This window comes from Fukomys damarensis, unplaced genomic scaffold, assembly GCF_012274545.1.
Source record: "Fukomys damarensis isolate Sample0158 unplaced genomic scaffold, DMR_v1.0_HiC HiC_scaffold_10, whole genome shotgun sequence".
Classification (NCBI taxonomy): Eukaryota; Metazoa; Chordata; class Mammalia; order Rodentia; family Bathyergidae; genus Fukomys; species Fukomys damarensis.
Window position 1 is genome coordinate 14929455 of NW_022900922.1, and position 26202 is coordinate 14955656.

The 26202-nt window shown below is 44.2% G+C and overlaps 1 protein-coding gene across 1 annotated transcript in view; it reads right to left on the bottom strand.

Annotated features, from left to right (window-relative positions):
• Positions 1-26202, bottom strand: part of LOC104860773 (DISC1 scaffold protein) — a 395803-nt gene that overhangs the window by 329283 nt on the left and 40318 nt on the right. The window contains exons 5-6 of the mRNA XM_033761776.1: positions 25397-25499; positions 7811-7999 (exon numbers count right to left, since the gene is read on the bottom strand). Coding sequence (XP_033617667.1) covers positions 7811-7999; positions 25397-25499 — 292 coding nt within the window. The remainder of the gene's footprint in view (positions 1-7810; positions 8000-25396; positions 25500-26202) is intronic.

A 26202-nucleotide genomic window follows, 5' to 3' on the forward strand; every position in this document is an offset into this window, starting at 1 on the left:
TTTTTTTTTTTTTTTTTTTTTTTTTTTTTTTTTTTTTTTTTGGTAATAGAAATCTTTTTGTGGTTAGGACTCAAAATGTTGTCCAAAACCTCACTGTATTGAGGGCTTGGTTGCCAGATGAAAGAATTGAACGGACTGTGAGGGTTCTCACCTCATCGAGTAGATTCATCCAGTGATGAGTTCACAGCTGAGTGGGCCTAGTAGGAGGTGGGACCTAACTGCATGAGGTGGGTCACGAGACATGGCTTTTGAAGGGTGTATCTTGTCCCCTGACACCTCTTCTCTGGCTCTTTGCCTGTTTCCCAGATGCCATGAGATGAGCAGTTTTCCTCAGCCACACCTTTCCACCCTAACATTTCTGCCTTGACACAGAACTATAGCAACAGAGTTACCTAACCATGAGCTGAAAACATGAGCCAAAATAAACCTTTGCTCCTTGAGGTTGATTTTTTTCAGGCATTTTGTCATATCAGCAGAAAGTTAACACAGGATCAAACCCGGGGCCTCATGAATTCTAAGAAAGCAGTCTACAACTGGCTATACCCCGAGCCCAGGTATACACTTTTAACTTTCTAAGAATCTCTGAAAGACAAATGAATAATACAGTTAGGTACTATTTCAATTAAGTGCTAATGAGCACAATAATGATGTATCTTCAAATCACACTGACATTGAAACATGAGTTGCTCAGGTAACTGACACACACGCAGCTACCCCCAACCCCCAGGCACTTGAACCTGGGAAAGGAAAGCGGAGCTGAGTGCACAATGAGCAGGGATGTGAAATTCTGTAACACACACAGCAGATGACCCGTACCCAATACCAGCCTGAGGGGTCTTCTGGGAGAATCATGGAGCTCCCCTTGCCACCACTCTTAGCTTCTTTTTCAGGATGCAATGTGCCTGCTTGCATGAGAGTGCATACCAGCCAGTTGGTACCCAAGCCCAGTCCATAGGGAACACAGACTCAGAGAGGTACTAGTTGCCAAAACCAATCTACAAAGCAGAAAAGCTGGCAGATGAGACACATGCACCAGTCCTATAACACAGAGTCAAGTTCCAGCTCTAGACAAATCAGCGTGCCACAAAGCTGCCTGTTGCGATTTATGAAATGCAATTAAAGCTGTCACTGTGTTTCCACCTCAGAGTGTGTGACTGAAGTGGTACCAGAAAGAAGAAAGCAGATGGAGAAGGATGTAACAATAGTAAGGACTTCTTCAAAACTCATATAGACACGAACTCCTCAAGGGGAGTAAGCCAGGGAGGACCTCTTAAAAACTCATGAAGACAAAAGTTAGCAAAGGCGATTGGAAGTATTTGAAAGCAAAAAAAAAAAAAAAGAGAGAGAGAGAACAAACCGAACATAGAATTGTGGAATTTCAGAAGGGACTAAAGTAAATGGTGACCTCAGGCACCATCTAACGCCTCTCCAGACCAGGAGGGCCTAGCATGATGGCTGGTATAGTGTAAGCATTCAGTAATTGCTTGTTGAAAGGAGGGGAGAAGGGAGAGAGGGATGGAGAAATGGATAGAGAGATGGATGGAAACAAAACTTCAACATCTGGCTCTCCTGTTAACCATGAAGCAACTGAGCCTCAGAAAGCTCAGTGACTTGCTGAAGATCAGGCACTTGCTGAACATCCCACTGTGATGCAATCGATGCCAGTGCTGTGCTGGCGATTAGGGAATAGCAGGGCTGAAATGAAGCCGAGGACCCCCACGTCCTAACCCGAGCTTTAGCACCTCCCAAGGGGCCATTTAATAAATGAGGAAGGAAGTTAACTACAAACAGTTCAAGTTTAGAAATTCACAGGCAAAGGTGGCTAAAGAAAAACAACAATACTACTAGTGATACGAGGACATCTTTGGAAAAGGAAAATATTAAGAGAAATTAAAAATGCAAACATGTACTTAACCAGGCTCCTGAGAAAGTAATACATTAATTAATGAGGTGAATCAAAGATAAATGATGAAAAATATGAACACCTGGCCCAATAAACTCTCAAAGAAAAGATTTTGAAATGTTTACGAAGTTTTCCTCCAAAAGATCCCATTCAACATATTTTTTAAAAACTAAGTGAATATATAGATTCCCAACTTAGAATAGCAGATTAAAAACATTTCCTAAGTAACCCTCAACACACAGAGCTCATGGTCTTGGTCACCTAAGAGCACTGCCACCACCCGGGCCCATGGGAGCCAGGTTGCCCTCTGAGGACTAGTGGAAACTCAGGAAAGGCATGACATTGTGCCCGTAGATCTTGTTCCCAGGTGCCCTATTATGTTCTAAGTCTCTTAACTGTCCTTAGTCCAAGCCTCACTGATTTCCCTCATGGCATTAGACTTTAACCCAACTCATCTCAAGATGTGGAGAATCCTAGGGTGACCATTTCTAAAATCTGCTTAAAAATCCGCATGTTGCCCACACATCTACAATGTGTACACAGCTTCATGGTCTGCCCCAACGCAACCTGTTTTAAAGCCAGCCCTTCTCAGTCTCTGGACATAGGCGGAAAGTGCTCTGCATGTGTCATGAGTCTGCTCCTGAAGCTTTTTTACCTGATGCTCTCAAGAAGCCTGTCTATAAGCACCTAGCCCCACTCCACGTTCTCTGAAGACTTCCTGCTTCTGGAGTCACCTTTTGCGGAAGACAGACCACACTTCAACTGTCATTTTTGCTCTGGCGTCTAGGAAGCTCATTAACACATTGTACTCTCTATCAAAATAATGAACACTTGTCACTGGCACTGCCTTTTGTCTGCATTTTTTGAATTATTACTATTATTGTTAATCTCTTGTTTTTGTCTTTGACAAATTTTCCAGTTCACCGTTTCTTTCTACCCTTACCAAGAAAAAAGAGAGGGACAAAGATGCAGATTTAACTCTTTTGTTCTAATGCATCTGAAAGTTTCTTCCAAGTTTATCGAATAAATGTAGAGAAAATCACTGTCTGATTTTGTGCAGAACTTGTAACTCGCTGGATCTCTAAACCAAAAGCTTCTTCAAGAAGGATTTCAGAGCTTTATCTCTCCTTGCACATCATACTTCCTTTTATCAGCTATTTCAAACTAAAAAAAAAATTATAAGGTAGCTTACAGGAAGAGTAGGATGGAATCACTGTGGATGTACGGCCTTGCTAGTCCAAAGTGAAAGGCATTTGTTCCATATCACACAAAGAAAGTTGCCTCCCTTTCCAGCCACCCTTAAGTTACCCTTATGTATTTTCCATCTCCCTGGCCACGGAAAAGCCAGTGAAGCCAGCTGGGTACAACCTCCATCCACATTCCCAGAAACAGGAAACCTGCCACTGATCTCACTGAGAATACCTCTGAGCAGCTGATGGTCCCCTACTGGGAACCCTGACAGCTCTGTGGCTGAAGACCAAAGTTTCCTCTGCAGTGTCCTCTTTACTGGGGCAGCTGGTAGAGAGGGGGAAATTCATTATCATGCTAATGATGTCCTATTTAAAATTCTAGCCCTGATTATTCTGTGATTAAATCTCTCTCCTTGATGTTGGCTGTCTTTATATCTGAGTTACAGTGCAAAATCAACAAAATTAATAAAACACGATACAAATTACCAACTTATACACAGGAGATGGAAAACAGTTGTTTAAATCTGGAGGTTGTCTCTTTTCTGGAAAGCGGATTAGCAAACTAAAAATGTTACTGATCTTTTTACCCCTCTTTCTCTTCAAAAGTTGAAATCCACACCCATGAAGAGTTCATAGTTAATTTCCATTGGTATTCAGGCAGTGGAAGATACATTCTGCTTTTTATTCTGACTTCACTATTCTGAAAACTCCTTCCACCTACAATCCCAGAACTGTAGGAGTCTGAGACAGAGGATTACAAATTCAAGCCCAGCCTGGGTAATTTAGTGATTTAGTAATTTTTTTTTTCTCAAAAAAAGAAAAACTAAATAAAATAAAAACAAATTAGTTATCTTGCAGGCAGTTAGACAGGGCCACCCTCAAGGAGCCAGCACAGAAAGGAGCGAACATGGAGGACAATCCAGACACATTCACTGTGGCCAGAACTGTAAAAGAAGAGAAACTACTATACCCTTGTGCTTCCCCTGCAGATAAAGAGCAGTGATTAATATTCTAAATAGGTTTCAATCACCTGGGGGCGGGGGCTAAGGTCTTAGCCCAGCCTTTCCAAAAAATATCCCTGACCCTGCCTTACTGAAAATCCTTGCATGCTTGCTACGTGACTTGTTCCCCATTTGACCCCCACTTACTCAATATTACCTGGGTGTCTGTACTTGTGATCTCATTGACTGGTCACGGTTTTGCCCACCTCATGCTCACCTTGTAATTTTCCATTGGGTCTTATAGTTTTGTCCTATTTTGTACCTGCCTCCCCACATGGCTTTGCTGCATAAAACATCTTTGACAAGTGGGGTGAGTAGGCAACCCACTTTCCAGTCCCCTTTCCGTCTCTCTTAGAGAAAAGCTTTCTTTCTCTCAATAAACTTTTCCTACTTTAAAAAGGGGTGCGGCTAGGAATCCTGCTCCATGTGAAGGCCCTGGGTTCAATTTCCAGTACTTAGGAGAGGGGAGCAACTGCTCAGGATTCGAATGTGTTTTCCCAAAATCATCAGCTCTGCTGGTGGGAGTTACGGCGCACTTCATTCTCACCCATCCACAGGGACCGCGTCACAGGAAGAACGGTCTATAGATTCAAGCACGCTACCTACCTTTACTCTTAAAACTGCATGTTTCAGTTCCTTCCTATGACATTGTTCTGTCGGCTGACACTCCAATCCGAGTAACCAACTCACACCACTCACTCATCTTCCAGAAAAGACAGTCAAACTTATCACCACTGTCAGTAAACTGGCCACGAATATAGAAGCAGAAAACCCAAGGTCTGGACCAGCAATCCAGATAAGGAAGAAAGGGCTCATGTTTCCTGTTAACAAATATCTGGCCCCAGGAAGTGAACATTTACTATTTTAGAACACACCATGCTAAACCCTGAAGTGATCCAATGACTCATAATCACAGTGCTCTGTCCCCAGAGGACCCACAGTCCAGCAAGGAACATAAGACACAGTGAGATTGCTAGTGACGAGCAGGGCAGGTTCATGTAGCTCTCTATAAGAGAAACAACATTAATTGGTCCTCAATTCTACAAAAATCTCTTTTCCTATAGTCAAGACTAAACTCAGCAGGACACATGACTGCCCAGGGTAAGGTTGGATCCCGGCCACCCTCACAATATACCATATTATGCCACCATACACCAAGATTAAGACCACAGGCATGTGTGGCAATAGTAGAAGTGGGCATAAATTCCTCAAGGGGATAGCTATGCTTACTCCTTACAGCAGGACCTGGGCGTACACGTGGCTAGGTCAGACATCTCGGACTGAACATCACTACCAAGAGGCCAGAAGAACAAAGTAGGAGTCTGGGTCCCTGACCTGTGGAGTTGCTTGTCCATTCCTGCACTGCCTTTCCCCACAAATGATGCATTCTACATTTGTTGGAAATCAAAACATTTTAAGAATCCTAGTTATTGCTCATTTCTTGGTATCATTTTAAAATGCTTTATGTACGATCATGGAGTCACAGCACACACATGCACCAGCACAATACACATGCACCAGCACGATGCGCATGCAGACTTCTCCTGTGTACTTGAGCTACTTCTAAATTTAAACACAGAGCTCCTTTTGAATAGTTAACTCTCAAAACCCAAAAGTAGCTGCATATGGACTCTGGCCTAGTTTTGCTATACTTCCACAGATAAAAGCTTCAACTTGTGTAGGCCTTCATTTTTATTTATTTATCTGATTCCTATACTCTCACCAGTCCTGGATTATTAATTTGGGTTACCCACAGTCAAGTCTCTTTGGACTGCTTAAAAATTAGCTTCAGCCTGAAACATGTGTAAATCCACATGAGGGACGAGGGCAGCTGATCCAGCAAAATCCACCAGGAAACACACAGGAACCATCTGCAGCAGAGAACCATCCGTGGTAACAATCTCTCATTCCATGTGTTTATGTTTTATTCATCATTTTGAAAATACTTAGAGAAGTGACAATGATGAGATTCAAAGAATACTGCGCAGTCCTTTTTTTTTTTTTAAGAGAGATTAATGGCTTTCAGCAACTCATCTATTCAAATGAAAATATTACCGGACTATGCTCAAATCTGTTCACATCCTCTCTATTCTTAGAAATAATCTATTCCCCATCTTGTGTCAAAATCTAATTGTGACACCACAAAAAAAATTTATAGTTTTTATTGTTCATGTATATTTAAACAATCCACTTAAAATACACAGTGCTCATTCCTATCACGGCCCATGTCTTCGGTGACTATGTTATTATTTCTCAGTACATTATTTAGGCTCAAATGTGCAGTCTCTACCATGTTTGGCAAAAAACAAGGCTTGACCTTTAAAAGTGAAAAGAAAAACAGATAAGCTCTGGATTGTTGATCCAGCTCGGTGCCCACCCCTGCGGCTCACAATAGCTACAGAACACTCTCTTTGGTTCAAACTCTGTGAAGACAGTCTTTTGGGTTTTTTTGTTTTTCCCCTCATTGAGTTTATTGGTACATTTTAGGTATACAGTACAGTTACATTCATTATTGGGATCTTGTACCTTTACATGACAGGTCTTGGTTCTCATTTTTTTCTCCTTTGAAGACAGTTCTTTACACAACTCGGTGGGGGGGGGGCTTTTAAAACAAATTTTACTCATCCTAAAATGACATACCAAATTTTCACTAGCTGAATGTATGTTTATTTGGTTTTTAAAGACTAATCTTCTGTACATCAATTTGTGGAGTACTTTCAAACATCCCATTGCAAGTCTGGCTCCTAATGTTCTACTTAAACTTTGTTAATATGACCATTTATTCATACATATATTCTTTTCATTCTCCTAATATAAAATATTTATTTAGCAACCATCTTATGCTATGACCTCTGTCCTCCAGCACCATCTAGTTCCTATGTGGAAAGATGGACATACACATGTACGCATGCACACACACACACACACACACACACACACACGCCATATGCGGACCAGGATCTTGTGATCTGCACCACAAAGTCTGCCACTGAGATACACATTATTCTTCTCATCTTAATAGTGAAAAAACAGGTCTCAGCATCTATTTTAAATCTGAATTTGCTTCTAATGATTTATTCTTTATATTAGAAACTGAATCAGCAGAAAGTCTTCACCTTTTTTGAGAAACAGATTTGCACTAACTCAGTTTGGACTGAACCAGCATCTTCTGAGGTTCTCAGGGTGCAGCCCTCAAAGTGACTTGTTCTCTAGACAAAAGCAGGAAGAGTCCATGAACATGTTGGCTCCTTCAACCTGCAGACTCTGGGCATGGCAGCACCATTCTAAGGGGGTGGAACCCCAGAACAGCACACACAGAAGGGCTTCTTCATGGCCCATTCTCAATTTCCCAGAGTCAGTCTGTCATTGTACAGATCAGAAAACTGAGCCAAGGGACAAAAGTAAGATAATGTCAAGGAAGGAAAACGTTCAAGACCTGTGCCGAGGCAGTAACAGCTCCAAATTTCACAAGGCCATTAGCAAACACAGAGTGGAGGACAGGGTGGGAGATAAAAGTCATAAGTAAATACCAAAACCATAGCCAACAGGTAATTCCAACATATTTTATGAGGCTCCTGCCAAAGATTTTCCCCAGGAGAAAGTCTGTGTCTTCCATGATGCCTTTCACAGTGAGGTCACTGGGGCACAGAATGTCTGCCACAGGACGCAGTAAATACTACCAGCTTTCTCCCTCAGGGTCCCCTGGTGCTACTCACTGTGCACAGCCTCCTGGAGCTGCAGTTCCCGTGTCAGCCGGCTGTGGTCTTCTACCACGCTTCCCAACTCTCCTGCAGTCCTGGACCTGAGTGTCCACAGCCTGCCCAGGATGGGCTCCAGCCCTTCTCGCTCTGAGGTCAAGGTGCGAATCTCCTCCGTGAGGTCCTTGGCTGTGCAGAAATGGCTTCCTACAGCACCATGTGGGAGAGAAGGAAGGACAGGGGCATTGTAGCATCTGCAAACATAAAGAACTAGTGGCAGCTAAGGCACGTCTGCAGTACAGGAAGAAGGACCCTGCTCCACAGTGAGGCACAGCAGTCTTTTGAGGAGCCAGGAAAGCTCTACACTCCTTAAACTGAAACATACTTCCTTTTAAACCACCTTTTTCTTGGTATGTCTGTGTTAGGGTTTCCACTGGCTGATTCACACACTGTGAAAAGGATGACACAAAAATGTCTCTTTGGGACCAGTGAAAGCCACAGGATATCATGGCATTCGATATCCAAATGTCAAAGTGGTGACCTATTACAGCGGGGTTGACCTGCCGTGGAGTCAGACCAGACCTGAATTAAAATCTTAGTCCTCTTGTTTCTCAAACTGCAAGAAGTGGGGCAAGAAAATTAGTACATTCATGACACCTATTTTATAAAATAAGATTGTAATAACGCTTGAATCATAGTAGCTACAAGAATATACAGGAAATTCTATAAAGCACTAAGCAAAATATATGGCATATTGAGTGTAACAGGATACAAGATCAATGTACAAAGATCAATGTATGTCTAAATATTGACAACAAATTATTGGAAGATGATTTTTTTCAGCTTTAATTGAGTTTATTGGTACATTTTAGGGATACAGTACAGTTACATTCATTGTTGGGATCTTGTACCTCTACATGACAAGTCTTGGTTCTCATTTTCTCCCCTTGTCCCTGCCCTCCCTTCACCCCCTCCTCCCCTCCCCATCTACAACCACTTTATTTCCATCTTTTCATTATCTCACATTTTTTTCTTTTCCCTTTTTACCCTTCCCCTGCCCATCACATCTTCCCTACACCTTTTAGCTCCTTTCTTCCCATTTCTCAATGTCAGTCATCTTATTAGGATCTTCTTTATTATTGTAGATTATTCACACCAGAGTGGAAGATGATTTTTAAAAGATAAAGATTTTATAAAAGATATTTATATCTAAAACTACTTAGGAATAAATTTAAAGAAATATGTGCAAGAGCACTACAGTGAAAACTTTTTTAAAAAACTGAAAGTAAAGACTTAAATAGTATGAAAGATAAAATATAAATACACATAATACTCAATGTTACAAAGATTTCCATTTTCCTAGGATTGATTCATTCATTTAATATAGTCCCAATCAAAATTTCATGAGGCTCTTTCATAGAAATTTATCAGCTTATTCAGAAAAAAATGCAAAGGCCTACATAAACCAAAGCAGTCCTTAAATACTTAGTCTCAATTTCAAGACTAAAGTAATAACTACCATAAATCTACATAGGATGATGTCAGCATGCAGAATGACAAATAGATCACTGGAATGGAATGGATAAATCCAAAAGTCACATACTCATTCAGTCCATTTTTTTCAATAGTGCAAAGCAAATGAATGAGAAAAAGAGTATTTTCAACAAATAATGCTAAAACTATATAAGGAGAACATCAACTTTGGGCTATATCTCAAACCATACACAAAATACCATTAGAAATGGATCATAGGTTTTAGAAAAGTTAAAACTACAACATTTTAAGAAGGAAAATAGGAGAATATCTTACTGATTTTGAAGTAGGAAAAAACATTTCATAGATACAAAAAACACTAACAAAAGAAAAGAATTGATAGATGGGCCTCCATAAAAATTTCAGACTTCTGTTCATGAAAAGGCACCACTCTGAAAATGAGTGTTCAAGTCACAAACTTGGAGAAAATATTTGCTAAACATATGTCTGACAAAGGACTTTAACCCCTTAGCTCAACAATTAAAACACAAATAATCATTGAAAATTGGGCCAATAAAGGACTTAACAGGCATTTTTACAAAGTTAGAGACACATAAAGCTGATAAGCATAGGGGAAAGTCTTTGACATCATCAGTCATCAGCAAAATGCAAATTAAAACCATGGAGATTCTACTACAAATTCATTCAAACAGCTCCAAGGAGCTAAACAGAAAATGCCAACACTGGGGGACCCAGTACCGCCAGAACTCTCACATGCAAAACAATACAACCCCTCAGAGAATGCTCAGAGAAATCTGTGGGTTTCTCATGAAATTAAAACTATGTCCCCCTGTGACCCAACAACCATACTTACAGGTATTTACATGACAGAAAGGAAAACATGTAATCAAAAAGTCACATACTTGAAAGATCACAGTAGCTTACCGGTGAAACCCTAAACCTGGATGCAACCTAATATCTGTCCACAGGAAAACATAAAAATGGTGGTGTTTTCTCACAACTTGAGACCGCTCAGCATTAAAAGGCAACAAGCAATTCCTTCATGCAGCAACACAGAAAGAAAAAGAACAGATGCAAAAACCATATGCCGCCAAAGTCCACAAAACAGGCAAAACGGATCCATGGCAGAAGATTCCAGAACAGTCACCTGGAAAGGATACCTGGCAGGTGATGTTTCTGGGGCGACAAAAACAGTCCTTGTCTTGGTAGGGCTGTTAGTAAAACACGGTGGTGCACGCCTGTAATCCCAGCACTTGGGAGGCTGAGGCAGGAGGATGGTTGAGAGCCTGAGGCCAGCCTCCGCTACATAGCAAGTTTCAGACCAGCCTGAACTACACAGTGAGACTGTTTCAAAAAAAAAACAAAACAAAAAAACAGGTGTCATAGTTCACTGAACAATGCTCGTAAGACTTGTCCATTTCACTGAATGCAAATCATACCTCATTAAAAAGGAAAAAATGGGAAATTTAAAACATGAAAATTAAACAAAAAATTAAAAATAACAATTACCATTACTGGAAAACTCCACTGCATTTGCTAAGAGTTTACTGTAACCATAACGACAAAACAGATAGAAGCCTCGGAGGTAGGTTATTCCTCACACTGCCAACTCTAAGATGTATCTTTTCTTTTAACAGTTTAGCGTCTCTGAAATAACATGTGTCTTAGAGCCACTAGCCTGGAGGCAGTCAGCCCTAGAATTTCAACACACAAATCACTTCAGGACCACTTCTTGCTGTTGACCGAAAATCTTTTGTGGGTGTTTGTAAGATCAGTATAGCACCCACATTCAAAACTTAATGAATGGGCCAAGCATGGTGGCACATACCTATAATCCCAACACTCTGGGAAGCTGAGGCAGGAGGATCACAAGTGCAAGCCCAGCGTGGGCAATTTAGTGACTTAGCAAGACCCTGTCTCAAAATAAAAAAAATAAAATAAAAGGGGCTAGGGTTGTAGCTCAGTGCAAATTCCTGGGCTCAATAAAATAAATCCATGCTCACATTCATATACACACACACACACACACACACACACACACACACACACACACACTACATACATACACACACAAAACAACCTTGAAGAATGGTATTAGCACCTTGGCAGAGAGACTCACAGAAATCATTATTACTGGGAGGAGGGGTTGCACCCTCAACAGTTCCAAGGATACAGAGGATGGTAGTATATGGGAAAAATCAACCCTAAAAATTTTGAACCCACAAGTATCTCAAAAAGCCTTTGAATATTAAGACGAAGATGCCTTAGAAAAACTTTATACATCTAAAAGTTATTTCAGTATGCATAAAATGAAAATTCTTAGCCACAAAAAGCACTGTATCACTGTTTAATTGACAGCAATTTTTCTTTCTTTGTAGTGTATAAAATACTGGTGCCTTTTCTGTTCACAGAAATACACATGGTTTTCTCTACTTTGCAGCTGAAAAAACTGAAATCTGGAGAATTCAATATCTTGCTGAAGGTTACAGAGCTATAAACAACAGGGCAAGTTTCTACCTCAAACATGACTCCAGAATCCTCCTCCCCTCTTAAATACTAAACTCTGCTGCTTACTTCTTTATTACTGTTTGATGAGAAGATTTCAAACTGATACAAATGTTGAAAATGTTAAGAATGTTTTCCCACCTTAAGGGCATTCTGAAAACCCAACATGTTATTCTGCCACTGACGTCTATGGTTTCTGATGGTGTGGTGGAAGAATCATCTTTTGAAACTCTGTCTGTCATTGCATTTGGCTACCCAGCAAATAGTATAAAGAATAAGGCTCTGCCTTATAAATAAAGGGGACAAGATGCATCACGAAGAACAGGCAAAGGTATACTGGGAGAGTCAGAGAAAAGACTGTGCTCCAGAGGGGAGACTGAGGCAGGTTTCACGAGGACAGAATGTAAGACTTCCAGAAGCAGAAGCAGAAGCAGGAACCCTACGTAAAAAGCAAAAGGTAGGTGGCAGAAGGCAGGTGACTAACTGACAAAGAAGCTAGACCAAGTGTAGTACCCCAAACGCTGGTGGGTTTAGACCAGTTTGGAAAACACACTCCTAGTAATGCAACAGGATAGCAGGCTAAACTTCTGCACGCTTTCAAGTCCTAAACAGAAGCACACCAAGCCTCGCTCACACAGAGCTGCCGGTCCTGGACAGTGACTAGTCGGCACAGCGGGTGGAAGCCCCTCACCCTGGGAAGCCACAGAGAACCCAGGGCGAGCTCAGGTTCTTGAGGAGCTGGCAAGAGGACCTGCCCAGAGGCATGGTACAAGGGGCAGGGCAGCCACATCCAGGCTGGCAACATCACACTCTCCTACCAGGCTGGGCTGAGGGAACCCTGACCTCTCTGCTGGGCCACTTTGGACAGTGGGGTGGGCACCAACTCTGCCCTCAAAGACACCCAAGCCAGATCCACTGTGCTGCTTCCTCTTACAAACCATTCAGAGAAAAGAGACTCAGAAGAGCTGGGAAGAGTGACATACGTGGTATGAATGTCCATGTGAAAGCTTTGCTGGCAATGCGACCTCTGAGCCCCGCTACCCAGCGTCGCTCTAGAGGCCAGAGTCCTTACAAAACACCAGAGAGACAGTTCATTAAAACATGGCCCTTCCCTGATCCTGAGGCCTAAGGATAGGGGACATGCATGATGATAGAAGTGAACATTTCATTTTTGCAGAATGAGTGAATTTCCAAAGAGACAGGGATTATCAAAACTCAAGCCATAATAAAATGCTACACTGCCCAACTTAATATTTTATAAGCACTCTGACCGCATGTCCAAGCCCTGGAGGCAAACCTTGTTTAGTGAGGCCCTCCCTGATTGCTGAACTGGTCAAGAGCTGGCAACACAATTCAGAAAGGCAAACCTGAGCCTGGAGGAAGCCCACGAGCAGCCACAACTCCAGTCTCCACAATGCTAATGGGCCATGGGAGGGTGAGAGTGCAGCCGGTGTGCAGGGAGGCAGGTGCCAAATAGAGGGGCACACACACCTGCCCGCTCTTCAGTAAGGAAAGGAAGGTGGGATCTGCCTGGGTCTCCGAAAGCAGCCGTCAGAAGATTTTACCTGCAAATCACATGGCCAAAGACATCAGGGGTATGCTGAAGCTACAGCTGGTGTCACCTGCCCCGCTTTTTCTACTCTCCCTACCCCTCCACGTTTGTGCACCTGTGTTTACCTCCTCAAATTACCAGCCGAGATGGTCGCTTGGATTTGTTCTTCCTTCCGCTGAGGCTGATCTCCAAGAGCCCCACTTCACAGTGACAGTGCTCTCCACATGCGGACTGTCTCCTCTAACGGGAAGGGGTTTTTATTAACGATTGTCCTGGAATTCCATCTGAAGAATTCAGACCCAGAGAGTGACCTTGGGAAGGTCACCGTTTCCAATTCTGCAGGCGTCAGAGAATGCTGAATTTGAATTTGCACTTTGGATCTCATACCAAGTAACTTGGCCAAAATGTGGGTACAAAACTCATAAAGTAAGGAAACACAGCGGGGGCATGAATCCTGTGCCCCCTTGGCCCTTTCCCCAGCCAGGTCCCCAGGTCCTGCTCTGCTCTTCACCTGGGGGCACCTCACACTCATGACCCTGGTCCCACAGACATTCCAATGTTACGAAAAACAAAACTTACTTTGCCTACCCACATCTGAACTACACTTTTGGGGTACTTGGGATTGAACCCAGGGACATTCTACCACTGAGCTACATCCCCAGACCTTTTTATTTTTATTCATTTATTTTTTCGGGTCAGGGTTGCATTAAGTTGCCCACACAAGACTCAAATTTGTGACCCTCCCACTTTGGCCTCCTTTAGTTTTGGGATCATACGTGTGCACCAGCCATATTTCTTTACTGGGCAAAAAAAAATAAAGGCAGTACTGAAAGTGATCAAACCCTTAAAATACAACAGTCCTGTATCTGTTATCCTCCATGATACCAAGTCTTCCCAGGACCTTCAAGCTTAAATATACACAGTATCTTCTTAGTCTGTTTTCTGCTATTGAGATAGACAAGAACCCAGTTCTCCCATTTCTCCATCCTCAGAGGCCAGAGGGGCACATGGTTCAGTCAGTGGCTACCACACACACCCTCACCCCTCCCATGGACTAGAACAACTGGCCTCAGTGTCCTTCTTGGTTGTTTAGCAACCACTGTCCTCCAGGCCATTCCCACAGAGCACAACAGCTCAGCTGCTAGCTGCAGTGCCCCTCCCTGGCTCTTTCCAATTTAGATGCTGTTGCCACCTCTGCAAAAAGGCAAGAGGACACCCAGACATGGTCAAGATCAGAGAGGGCAAGAATTGAACCCATTGCTAACATCGCCAACTTCCCTAAAACCTAATTAGCTATAATGAACACAGCTAGCCTTCCCAAAGATTCCCTGGTTTCAGCTCTGCCATTTTCCCCAGAGATGCAACCATTTTCAATCAAACAGCTCATGTTGCCCTGCCCTCCTCACTGAACCACCTCCAGGGTAACTGCTATCCTGGAGCCTCACACTCACTGGGACCAATCACAGGCCTGCAGCTGCTATATAAGCAGCACTTCTGGCACACTTTTCAGGCCAGTCTAGGAAGGCTCCCTCCAGAATACTGATCCCCCTGTGTTTCAGCACAGAATAAAAAAGAAAACTTGCTTTCATGGTCCTATAAATCCACTTGTGACTTATTTCTCTGGTAGCTGAGTTTCAAAGGTCCTTTAAATGTACTCAGGATTCTTATCCTGAATAATGTGCACAGAGCGGATGTCTCAAATGAAAGAGCAATAAAAACTAGGGGTAGTCAGGCCTGAAGAGCTCCAGAAACCAGTAGTCAGCAAAGATCAGCAGCAGAGACCAGCACCCAGCAGAGTTGGTCTATGGTGTCCAGCACAAGTCAGCATCAGATGAAAGTGGCCAGCAGCAGCAGTGACCAGAAGCTGGCTGTGTCAGTTGTTAGCCTCCAGTATAATTTAGCATCAGGACGGCTAGCAAAGCTGTCCTTTGCCAATTCAGGATTTCTATCTGAATTGAGCAAAAGAACCCTCAACTGACTGGCTACACTACTATAACAGAATGCTGAAGACTTGGGGATTTACAAGCATGCACGTTGATCTGACTCGGGCTCTGGAGGCTGGCAAATCCACAACTAGGTACCATAGCTGTTGAGAACATCCATGCTGCCTCTTCACCTGGCGGAAAGGCAAAGGCAATGGTGCCAGAGAGAGGGAATCAAAGGTGGGATTTGCCCTTTTATCAGAATCCCTCTTTGGCAGTAACCCCTTGACATCAATTCTTGATGTGCAGCCCTCCTGGCCTATCTATTTTTAACCTGTGATAGGATTTTCAGTTTAGCTTAGTGTTTGGAGTTGTGGTCTCGCTGAATGGCCCAGGCTGGTCTTGAACTCCTGGCCTCTAGCCATCCTCCCACCTCAGCCTCCTGAGTCACTGGGACTACAGATGTCCCCCAGTGTATCCAGTCACCTGATCATCCATTGAAGGTACCATCTCCCAACACTCCTGCGCTGAGGATTCTGTCTCCCACATGTAACTTTGGAGACACATTCAAACCTCAGCACACGATCAGGCAAGAAAAAACTCACCCTTGTCATTCTGCCTCCTTTTGGTGAGGTTCAGCAACCTGCTGGAGCTTGGGCTGACGGAACAAAGGCAGTAAACAATGACCTACCAACTTCTCTCTACCCCATCTTCCCCTGGAATCTCCTTTAGCTGGAATTTGCTGTTTTCTGACAGTTGTGTGATTTCTTCCAGTCTCCATGACTTACTGAGACTTCTGAAGACTCCGTCTATGAGCAAAGCCCCATGCTTATATGCCAAGCAAATGCCTTTAGACAGCCACATATGTCACAAAAGACAGGGGGACATAATGCTAGACATATAGGACTTCATATAAGACCGACACAGGCTGCTGTGTCACAGCTGGAGAAAATGTGGTGCCTGGTGAGTGATAAAATATGCAATGTGCATATCAGACCATATGTAAAGATAGAAGTCAGACCCCAAACCGGCAGCAGCTGCCTAGGAACGTGACCCCCAACCTACAATAGTTCCCTAGAAGCCACTTTGCTCTAAGTCAGACCCAGAGGAGGTCATTCTGCTGTCCCCGGTGATAATCCAAAAAGACAAATGATAACCATGGCACAGACCAGTATTGACTCTGAAGAGCCCTTACTGAGTATGTCTGCTCCAGTCACTGATCTAAGTCAGTGGGGGTCAACCTATGGCTTGCGTGCCACAGCTGGCCATTTGTTATCATTAAGAGCCATCACAAGGCCTGGGGATTTAGCTCAGCGGTTCTGCTGCCTGCCTCACAAGGACCCGAGTTCGAATACGATCCCTGGCACCAAAAAAAAAAAAAAAAAAAAAAAGCCATCACTGACTAAGTCATCAGCATTTTTAGAGAAAAAAGTGGTGGAGAAAGAGAGAAGACCCAGGCTGCCTATTACCTGGATTATGTTCATATGCACATATAAGTGGCCTCACCTGGACCCTTGCCACCCCTCTGGCTCCCTGAGCTTCAGGCACAGTGGCACCCCTAGGCCTAGGCTAGGTACCCACACTCACTGTAGAGGATGCCTTGCTCAAATCAGCATTACCCTTGTTCCCTGGCCTCTTTATCCTAAACCACACACTCCAGAACATGTGATGCCCAGAACCCACTTAGGAACTTTTAAAATAATTTAGTACGTTCTCTTGGCATATAATAAAACATGGTTTAAATACAAGACCATTTTAGATTATATCATACAAGTTATATTACAAAGTGAACCTCAAAAGAAATCAGAAAAAAACAATATAAAAGTAAAATATTTTATAGTTTTCCTTGTTTGGCAATTGACATGGTCTATTTGATTTATTTTAAATTAATTATGTAGAAAGGACATTGTCTCAAAAATTAAGGTGATACAGTTTGTAATAGCTAAATCTTGGAAACAGCCTATTTGCCCATCCGTTGGAAACTGGATAAAGAAGTTGTGGTTTTTCTATAAAATGGAATATTACTCAGCCATAAAGAGCGAGAGAATAGATTCATTCATAGGAAAATGGATACATATTGAAGATATACTCCTAAGTGAAATAAATAAGTCACACATGTGTAAATACCAAATAGTTTCCCTGGTGTGAATATTCTGCAACAATGCATAAGACTCTAATAAGATTACTGACATTTAGAAATTTGAAGAAAGGAGCTAAAGGTGTAGGGAAGGTGTGATGCGTAGGGGAAGAACAAAAAAGGAAAAGAAAAAAATGTGAGAGAATGAAAAGATGAAAATAAAGTGTTTGTAGATGGGGAGGGGAGGAGGGGGTGAAGGGAGGGCAGAGGTAAGGGGAAAAAATGAGAATCAAGACTTGTCATGTAGAGGTACATTATCCCAACAATGAATGTAACTGTACTGTATCCCTAAAATGTACCAATAAACTCAATAAAATTAAAAAAAAATTAAGGTGATAAAGGGCTGAGGATTTAGATCAGTGGCACCGCTCCTGACTCACAAGTACAAGGTCCCGAGTTTGAGCCCCAGTACCAAAAAAAAAAAAGGTATGGGGAATATACATTTATTGGCTAAATGCCAATTATCCACCCAAAAGAAGATGAAAATTTACATACATGTTTCAAGAATTTTTAAATCTACTTTCACTGTTTGATGTGTGGAATTCATTCATTTCTATACTTATCTAGAAGATTTAATTTTTCCCTGCTTCTTTTTCCTCTCTTTCCTCCTCCTCCTCCTCCTTCTCCTCCTTCCCCCACCCCATCCCACTCTTCACTGCTGCTTTGTATGACCAAGGGCAGCAGATTACCTTCCCAATTCATGGTGTCCTCCCTGGTCAAGTTCTGTAGGTAAGCATCCTTGACCTTGGTAATTATCATGGTAGTGTACTGAACTTGCACCTTCCATCAGAAGAACAAGCCAGGTTTTCCTCCAGACAAGAGGGAGAACTCAAGGTCAGGTGCTGGGAGCAATGGTCAGATAAAATAACTTAGACATGAGCCAGACAGGTGCCACAGGGCATCTGCTAGTAACAAGTTTCCTAAGTGAAAGTCTCCTAGTCCTGGGTCAGACAAGCAGGCATGAGACCACCCAACAGGGAGAAAAAGTTTCCCATGATAGAGACACTATCCATACCCCCTGGCAAGCTGCCCAGCCACGTACCAGTTTCCTCTTAGAGCAGGTTGCCAGCTGCTCCAGGACTGTGTCCTAGTTTGTCTGTTCTGCTCACAGAACAGACAGACAGAGGGTAAATTAAGTAAGCAAGACTCTCGGGCATATTTTTTGAGAGGGAGGCAAGAATAAGATCAGGTTACAGCTCTAAGACTTACCCTCAGCTCAGGGCCACCAGCCAGGTGGCAAGTGGGCAACTCACATGTACACACCAGGTGGCTGCCCACAGGTAAGGAGAAGGAAGAATTTGGGTTTATTTGGATTCATCCTGTTCCCAGGAAGGTAGCCACAGTGAAGGGGACAGCCCAGGGCCCTCTGGCTGGCCCTATAGCTCTACTCTTGTGAACACTAAAACCACCTGGCAACCTGTTGGGTTCTTGTGTCCAAGGCAATCCTATTGAAAAGATTTGGCTCTGAGGCCTGTGTATCCATATTTCAACTTCCCCAGTGATCCTAACGCACAATCAGCGAGAACCACAAGTCTGGAGGCTCCAAGAATTCAGAGCTCCTTGGAAAGCACAGCTATGCACTGAAAGTCCTCTGTAGGGAATGGAAAGCAAGAAAAACACAAAGATGGCCACACCACAGCACCCTTGGAAGGTGCCCAGAAGCTTAGAGTATCACAGGGATGCCGGGCACCTGGCCCCCCATGGGTGCCTGCCTGCAGTTCTCTAACAGTTTAGTTTCTTCACAGCTTTTGTAGACTACGTAAGACTGGCCTTCATTTTATACCAGGGCAGAAAGAATGTATTTGTTTAGCTTAAAGACTTTCAGGCCCAAAGGATAAACATGGCAAGTGAGAGGCCACCACCTGGGCCATGGCTGCAGGTGGTGTCCACTTTCCAGAGTATGGATATCATCAGATAGCTACCCTACAGGACAGAGCAGGTGTGAAAGCCCAAGGCCCAACCCACACTTAGAATCAGATTGACCCCCTGGAGCCAGGCCAGATCCTAGAAAGCCTTGCAAATCCCTATTTAGGTAGGAAGCATGTAATAACAGATTCTAAGAACCGGCAACCAAAAAGTGAGAAGTTATTTTTTAAACACATAATTTTATTATTTTTTTCCTATCTCCTGGTACCATACATTAGGCAAAGCCTGGCCAGGGATTTAACTCAGTGGTTCATACACCTTGCAAGTGCCAGGTCCCAAGTTCAATCCCCAGTACAAAAAAATAATAAGAAGAAAAGGCTTGGGAAAAAAATAGCAGAGAGACTCAACAGATAAGCCAGATCATACGGGGGATAAAGGGAAGCCATACCCATATGAGGGTGGTCAGAAGCCAGAGCAGCTCAACAATACCAGGTATCAGGACCCCAGCCTGGATCCCAGGTGAGGGGAATCAGAGCCCAGCAGGCCCCAATCCTGGCAGAGACAAAACTACCACTCAGCTTATAGAGGAGCCAAGTACAGGACCTGGGTCATCCAGGACTGCATCTAAGCTACAGTGCAGACTCAGAGAGTAAGGGAGGGCAAGGATGCAAGAGGACAGTGGTGCCAGGTCTTAGACATGGAAATCGCAGCAGGGTTGAGAAGGATGTGGGATGTGGGAAGCAGGGCAGACAGACAGAGGGCAAAACCGACTTGAGATATCAACACCCACGCTAGAGGCACTGGTCTGGAAATTCCCAGAGCAATTCCAGAATTCACCAAAGCTTCATGGCATCAAACCATAGATGGCCAGGTATCATCCCTGCTGCAATGTGTAAACCCAGCTCTAGAGGGCAATGGGCCTCCTCTCTCCCAGCCCAGAGAGAGCATCAGCAGGGCCAAAGTATCCATCCATAAGTAGAAGTGCAGCTCTCAGGGGCCTGCAGGGCTCCAGGCCTTGTCTGCCCTGGGCTCCCAGCCTGGAGATCTTGGCCCTCATTTCCCTTCCAAGTGGTGAGTACACAGTAAACCTGGGCTGTTTCTTGTGGAGGAAGAATCTAGCAGGCCTGCCCCAGGCCTCAGGGAGACACTATTCTTGGCCATGTCAGTGATCGGAACTCCAAAGTTAAGGTTGAAGTGGGGCTCAGCTTGTGGAGAATCTTGCAGTCTCGAAGGCTTTCAAAGCGAGAGTTGAAAACCAGACAAAAGAATCTCTACAACTTGCCCAGACAGGGGTCTGCACAGGCCTTTGGGGCCAAAGCCTTATAATAATGGAGGCTGCCAAGCCAGATCTGTTGCAATGAGTTACAGCTGGCCGAGGTCACCTCCTGGCTAGCAGTCATGAGTGGAGAACGTGTTCACTCCATGAAAAGAGACAGCACCTTCCCTACCTATGCTCCAGATATTAATATGCTAATGTGCCACCTTATTATAATTCACTGCCTCACCTAATTCTTACCACGATCTAATGGACATGAGTTACTATTATCCCATTCTGTAGAATTGGGAAGGTCAAATGACCTGCCCAAGGTCACTCAGGTGTGATAAAGCTCCACCTAAACACTGGCTTTGGACTCTAAAACATGAGCTTCATTCACCACACTGCTTGGCCCGCTGTGTCCATAATCCAAGGAGTCTGCCTAGCATGCAGCTTCTTCCGGTCAGTCAGCATGCACAGAGCTCAGGCGATCCTGTCCTGACCTTCTTAGGCAGGACAGCAACAATAGGACCCTCTTTTGCTGTGCACTTCACCCCAAACCATCTCTGCTAAACAGAGGCAGAAACAGAGTCAAAGATACGGCTGAGTCAAACCTAGGGCCCTTTGGATGTTTGAAAACTGCTGGAGCAGTGGCTAACAAACCACCTGATCATGACTTAGAGAATCTATTGTACATGGCGATATGGAAGCTGGAGTGTTGTGTGTGACATGTTACCATTGTCATGTCCTGGCCCACCATGGGGGACAGATCATGGCTTTCCAAGTGACTGTAGTCGATGTGTATAATACAATAGACAACCCAGCAGCTGTCCCGAAGATCAGCAGTGACCAACTTGTATGGACTCTCTGTGCCAGCCTTCTCTACCTTTTTCTTTGCCAGCCTCTAAGTAAGCCCATGGGTCCCTGTCCCACACATCCCCAAACCCTGCGTCCACCACAAACAGGCGAGGCTTCCTGAATTCTGACTTTGGTCACATCAATGGCCTAGAAACAAAGCTTGTAGCAGGTATTGTGGCACATACCTATAATCCTAGCACTCAGGAGACTGAGACAGGAGGATTGGCAAGTTTGAGGCCAGCTTGGGCTACACAATGAGTTTGTGACTTGAACTACACAGCAAGACCCTATCTAAGAAAAAAAAAGTTGTAATGGCTCCCTGGCCCTCTTATTCTCTGTTGCAACTCAGAGGCTATATGTCCTGATTCCTACACAGTGTGACAAACTCATATCCCTGGCCGCACTGATCTTGTGCCCAAGTCAATGCAAACATTCTCTCTCCACACATACACATCTGGCCCTGGCATCTCCAGCCCTGCTCCACTGGGGCCAGTCCCAGGAGAGAAGGGACCTCACCTGTCCCCTGTGCCATTTTTAGCACAGGATGTGGAACCAGGTCTGGCACTTAGCAGGTGCTCAGTGATGCTTGTGATTAAGTAAATTAATTAGGCTATTTCCTCTGACTGAAAAACTCTGACCATATCCTTAGTTCTCAGACTACTGCCGGCTCACTAGACACTATGGCCCTCTGGACATGGCGCCAGGACTCTTTACACACATTCCACTGAGAGTAGCCTTCTCCATCTCTTCTTGACGAATCACAGTGCCAGGATGGTTTGCTAACAAAATAGGATGGAAGTGATACCAAAATGATTTTTTAAATGTGCTCACAGATTTTTTAACATTCCAGCTCTGGGATGGCACCTATTTTTCTCTCTTGAATGTGGGCTGAAATTGGTGACTCCAAGTTGCTAAAGCAGAAGTGACCATGTGTGGTGCTGGAGGTTAAGTCCTAAGGGGAATCACGGCTTCTGTCTTGCTCGCCTTTCCTCTGAGCACTTGCTCTGGGGGAGTCAGGTGCTGTGTTGTGAAGGGCCCCGGCACAGCATGCACGGCAAGGAACTGAGGCTTCTGTAGCAGACGCTGGATGATTTAGGACGACTCAACCCAGCCCAGCCTACACATGAGGCGACCCCACACTGCAGCCTGACAGACAGGATCCTGAGCCGCAACCACCCAGCCAAGTGGCTCTGGGTTCCTCACCTCAGAGACTGTGAAAAGAAATAAATGTCTGCTGCTTCAAGCTACGATGTCTTTGGGGTAAACTGTTGAGCATTAACAGAGATATGTGCCAGGTTTTTTTGTTTTGTTTTGTATTTTTTGGGGTTTTTTGTTTGTTTGTTTTTTAAGCATAGGCCTTAAGGAATAAGAAGTTTCCACTTCCTGCCTCAGGATATTCTGGGAACTCAGCAGCCATGACATAAGGAAGCCAAGCCGCCTATAGAAGGGCCACACGGAGAGCAGCCAACAGCCAGACCCCCTGCCAGTCACATGTGTGCAACAGCTTGGAAACGGATTTTTCAGCCCTTGTTGAGCCAGCTCCTTTGGCCTGCCGAGCCCTGTCCAAGCTGCAGGTGCATGGGCAAAGCTGGGCCTGGTGACATTTTAAGTCACTAAGTCTTGAGGTGGTTTATTATGGAGCAACAGACAATGAAAACAGTTCTTGGCACCTGGCTGTGGGGCACTGCTGTAACAAACTCTAAGAAGGAAGCAGTGGCTCTGGGACCAGGGAGCAGGCGGAAGCCTAACTAATGAGTTTCAAGGAACTCTGCCAGCAAAACTCAGTGGAGGCTGCTGGTTTGGACAGAGGTCTTGAGCTGGACCTCACGGACCAACCAAAATAGAGTGACTCTCACTGAAAGTCCACAGCACCAAGCTGAAACTCAGTAGTTCCCCTGACCTACTAAGAAACTGGAAGAGAACGAACAGCCAAATCCCCAAACAACTCAGTGTTAGCCAGCACGATAAAGAAAGCCTATCTGGCTAAAAGGAAAGTAAGAAAAATCTGATTCAAAGCTGGAGGAAAGAGGATCCTTGTAATGTAATGGCAAGAAGTCACTCAGTTATCATCAGGGGTGGAGAAAAATATTCTAATAAATTCAATCATGCTGTGAAGGAGATTTCCAGGCTGATGACAGAAGTGCCTGCTGGCTTCTTGCCACTGCCTGTGATAACGTGCAAAAGGAGAGATGAATGAAAAGAATAAACCGTTAACTACGATAGGAGCTAGGACTCACTGGGTTTGAAAATAAAACTATTTCTATTTCCAGCCTCTGCAGATGGCAAATGATTATTAAATTAAGGAAGAGCTTCAGGCCATCAGGAGAATCCAGGATGGGTCTGTAAATCTGAGACAGGGACTCACAGAAACTTGTGAACAGACAAAAAGCCCACTAAGGTTCTCCAAGACACCACTAAGACCATGAAATAGGCCCCTGGGAGTCCCAAGGGCACTGTCCTCAGTGATCCCATAGGGAGCCCAAAGCACAGAAGGGCTCTCTTGGTCTCATCCCTGTGACCTCTGTCTAACAGTGCAAGGATCTGCCAAGCTGGGGGCACTGGAGTAGGGGATGACAGAGATAGCATCAAATGTTGAAGATGCAAAAGAAAGAAACACCCAGCCACCACACAACCCCCAGGACAGCCACTGAGGGAGAGGCCCGCCTTCCAGAGAGCACGTGGAGAAACAGAGACAAGGTGAGAGCTCAACTCCTTCAGCCTTATGGTCTCCTGCACCCAGTTAGGCTTCACCGATTTTCTCGGCTGGCCAAAGAGCTAAAATAAAACTCAGACCCATGTGCAACAAGACATGTAAGGAATTCTCCCTGGTTTTCTGAAGAGAGTATTCACAGCAGAGCAAGGGATATTTCTGCTGCCTGAATTATGCCTCTCTTCCCTTGGGCTTCATGAAGGCTCATCCACCTGTATTCCTGGGGAAGATATATTGGTTAAGGAAGGCAAAAACCCTAGCTCAGAAGCAAGATTGTATTCAATCTTCTTTTCTCCTCTCGGCAAATGGGGTCATAATTCCAAGTAAGTGACGCGTGGAGCTGCTGAAACCCAAGCGCAGTGCTCACACCGTGATGTTCTGTGGATTGTAAACGGCACACGAGGCTGCACCGGGGACCAATCTGCTCGTTAGCTGCCAACATCAGTGTTTAATGATCTGAAGAGCAGAAGCTGCCAATTACTGTATTCCTTCTTAAAACACCATTTAAAACCCATACGTGTAATTATTATACCTTTCTGTTAAAGTTTTATGAGTCCTCTGAAGCCTATGGGCTGTGGGTTCATTCAACCTATAAATCTCCAAGAACTATTTGAGGCTGTCTTTCCACAACTGGGTTAAAAAAATCCATGGATCACACACTTGGGAGCCTGGATGCCAGCCCCTGAGTTACCAGCACTTGGGTAACGAGCAGATGTAACCAAAAGACACATCCCACAGCCTCAGCTCCGTCTACCCACCGGGACCACAGTATCTCCCCGACCCACCTGATCCAGCTATGATGAAAATCACATAAAACAACAAATACAGAGGCATGTTGAAAGGCACCATTCAAATAAAAAAGCAAGTTACTGTTGGCAAAGACTTGTGTTTTCAAACTATGAATTCACGGGGAAATACATCCCTTCATAACTGTCCAGCTATCGTGTTCTCAGAAGTCCCCATGTTGCACAGTGGAACTTTCACAGGTGCGCATCATGGTGCCTCACGTTACACCTCATGGGTGTGTCTGGTCACATCAGTCACCCACACCGGGCATCCTTGGAGCACAGGGCTGTAGTAGCAGCACATCTACTCGCTAAACCCTGGAGAGGCGGGACCTCAGAGGTCCTGTCCAGTACTTACTGTCCCTTCACAAAGCGGTCACCCCCCACTCAATGAGCTGTAGGGAAGCCCCCCCAAAGCTGGAGCTGCCTGAGCATGACATAGATAATGGCAGAATGTGAAAGGAAGGCAAAGAGAGGCGGTGCGTTGGTGGTCATCACTAATTAGTCCATCAGCAGTTACCTGATATGGCGAGCATTTTGGCTTCAAGCAATGCCAGTAGCTGGGTCTCGAGGTCACTGACTCTCCTCCTCAGGGTGCTGCAGAGTCTCTCGCCCATACACACCTGCGGGGAGAAATATCCAGGAGTCAACACCGAGTGCTGAAATCAGAAGGCATTGGAGCACAGGACACAGACTCAGGGCTGATGAGTGATTAAGAAGGGTTATTAAAGACAGCCTAACGATATGTGCACACCCATGTTTATAGTAGGGCAATTCACAATAACTAAGCTCTGGAAATAGCCTCGATGCCCATGAATAGATGAACAGATAAAGAAAATGTGTTACACATACACAATAGAATACTATTCAGTCATAAAGGAGAATGAAATACTGTCATTTGCAGCAAAGTAACAAAACTTGACACCATCATGCTAAGCAATACAAGCCAGACTCAGAAAGCTAAACATTGTATGCGTTCTCTTACACTATGAGAAACTTAATATGTTAATTTTAAAATGATTAAAATAAAGGAGAGATGACAGGGAATTAGAAAGCAGGCTCTTAAAGACAGAGGAGGGGACCAGGGAAAGGCAAAGGTGCGGGAGGGGGAGGTAAAGAGATTGAAAATGAGTAAGTTGTAAGTTGTGTTAGATGCGAGTACCAACTCCTCAAAATGAACATCGCTGTTCTGTACTGCAAACACTAATGAAACTGGAGGGTTGACAGGGCTGGGGATTTAGCTCAGTGGTGCTGTCATCTGCCTCACAAGCACAAGGACCTGAGTTCGATCCCCAGTACAAAAAAAAAAAAAAAAAAAAAAAAAAA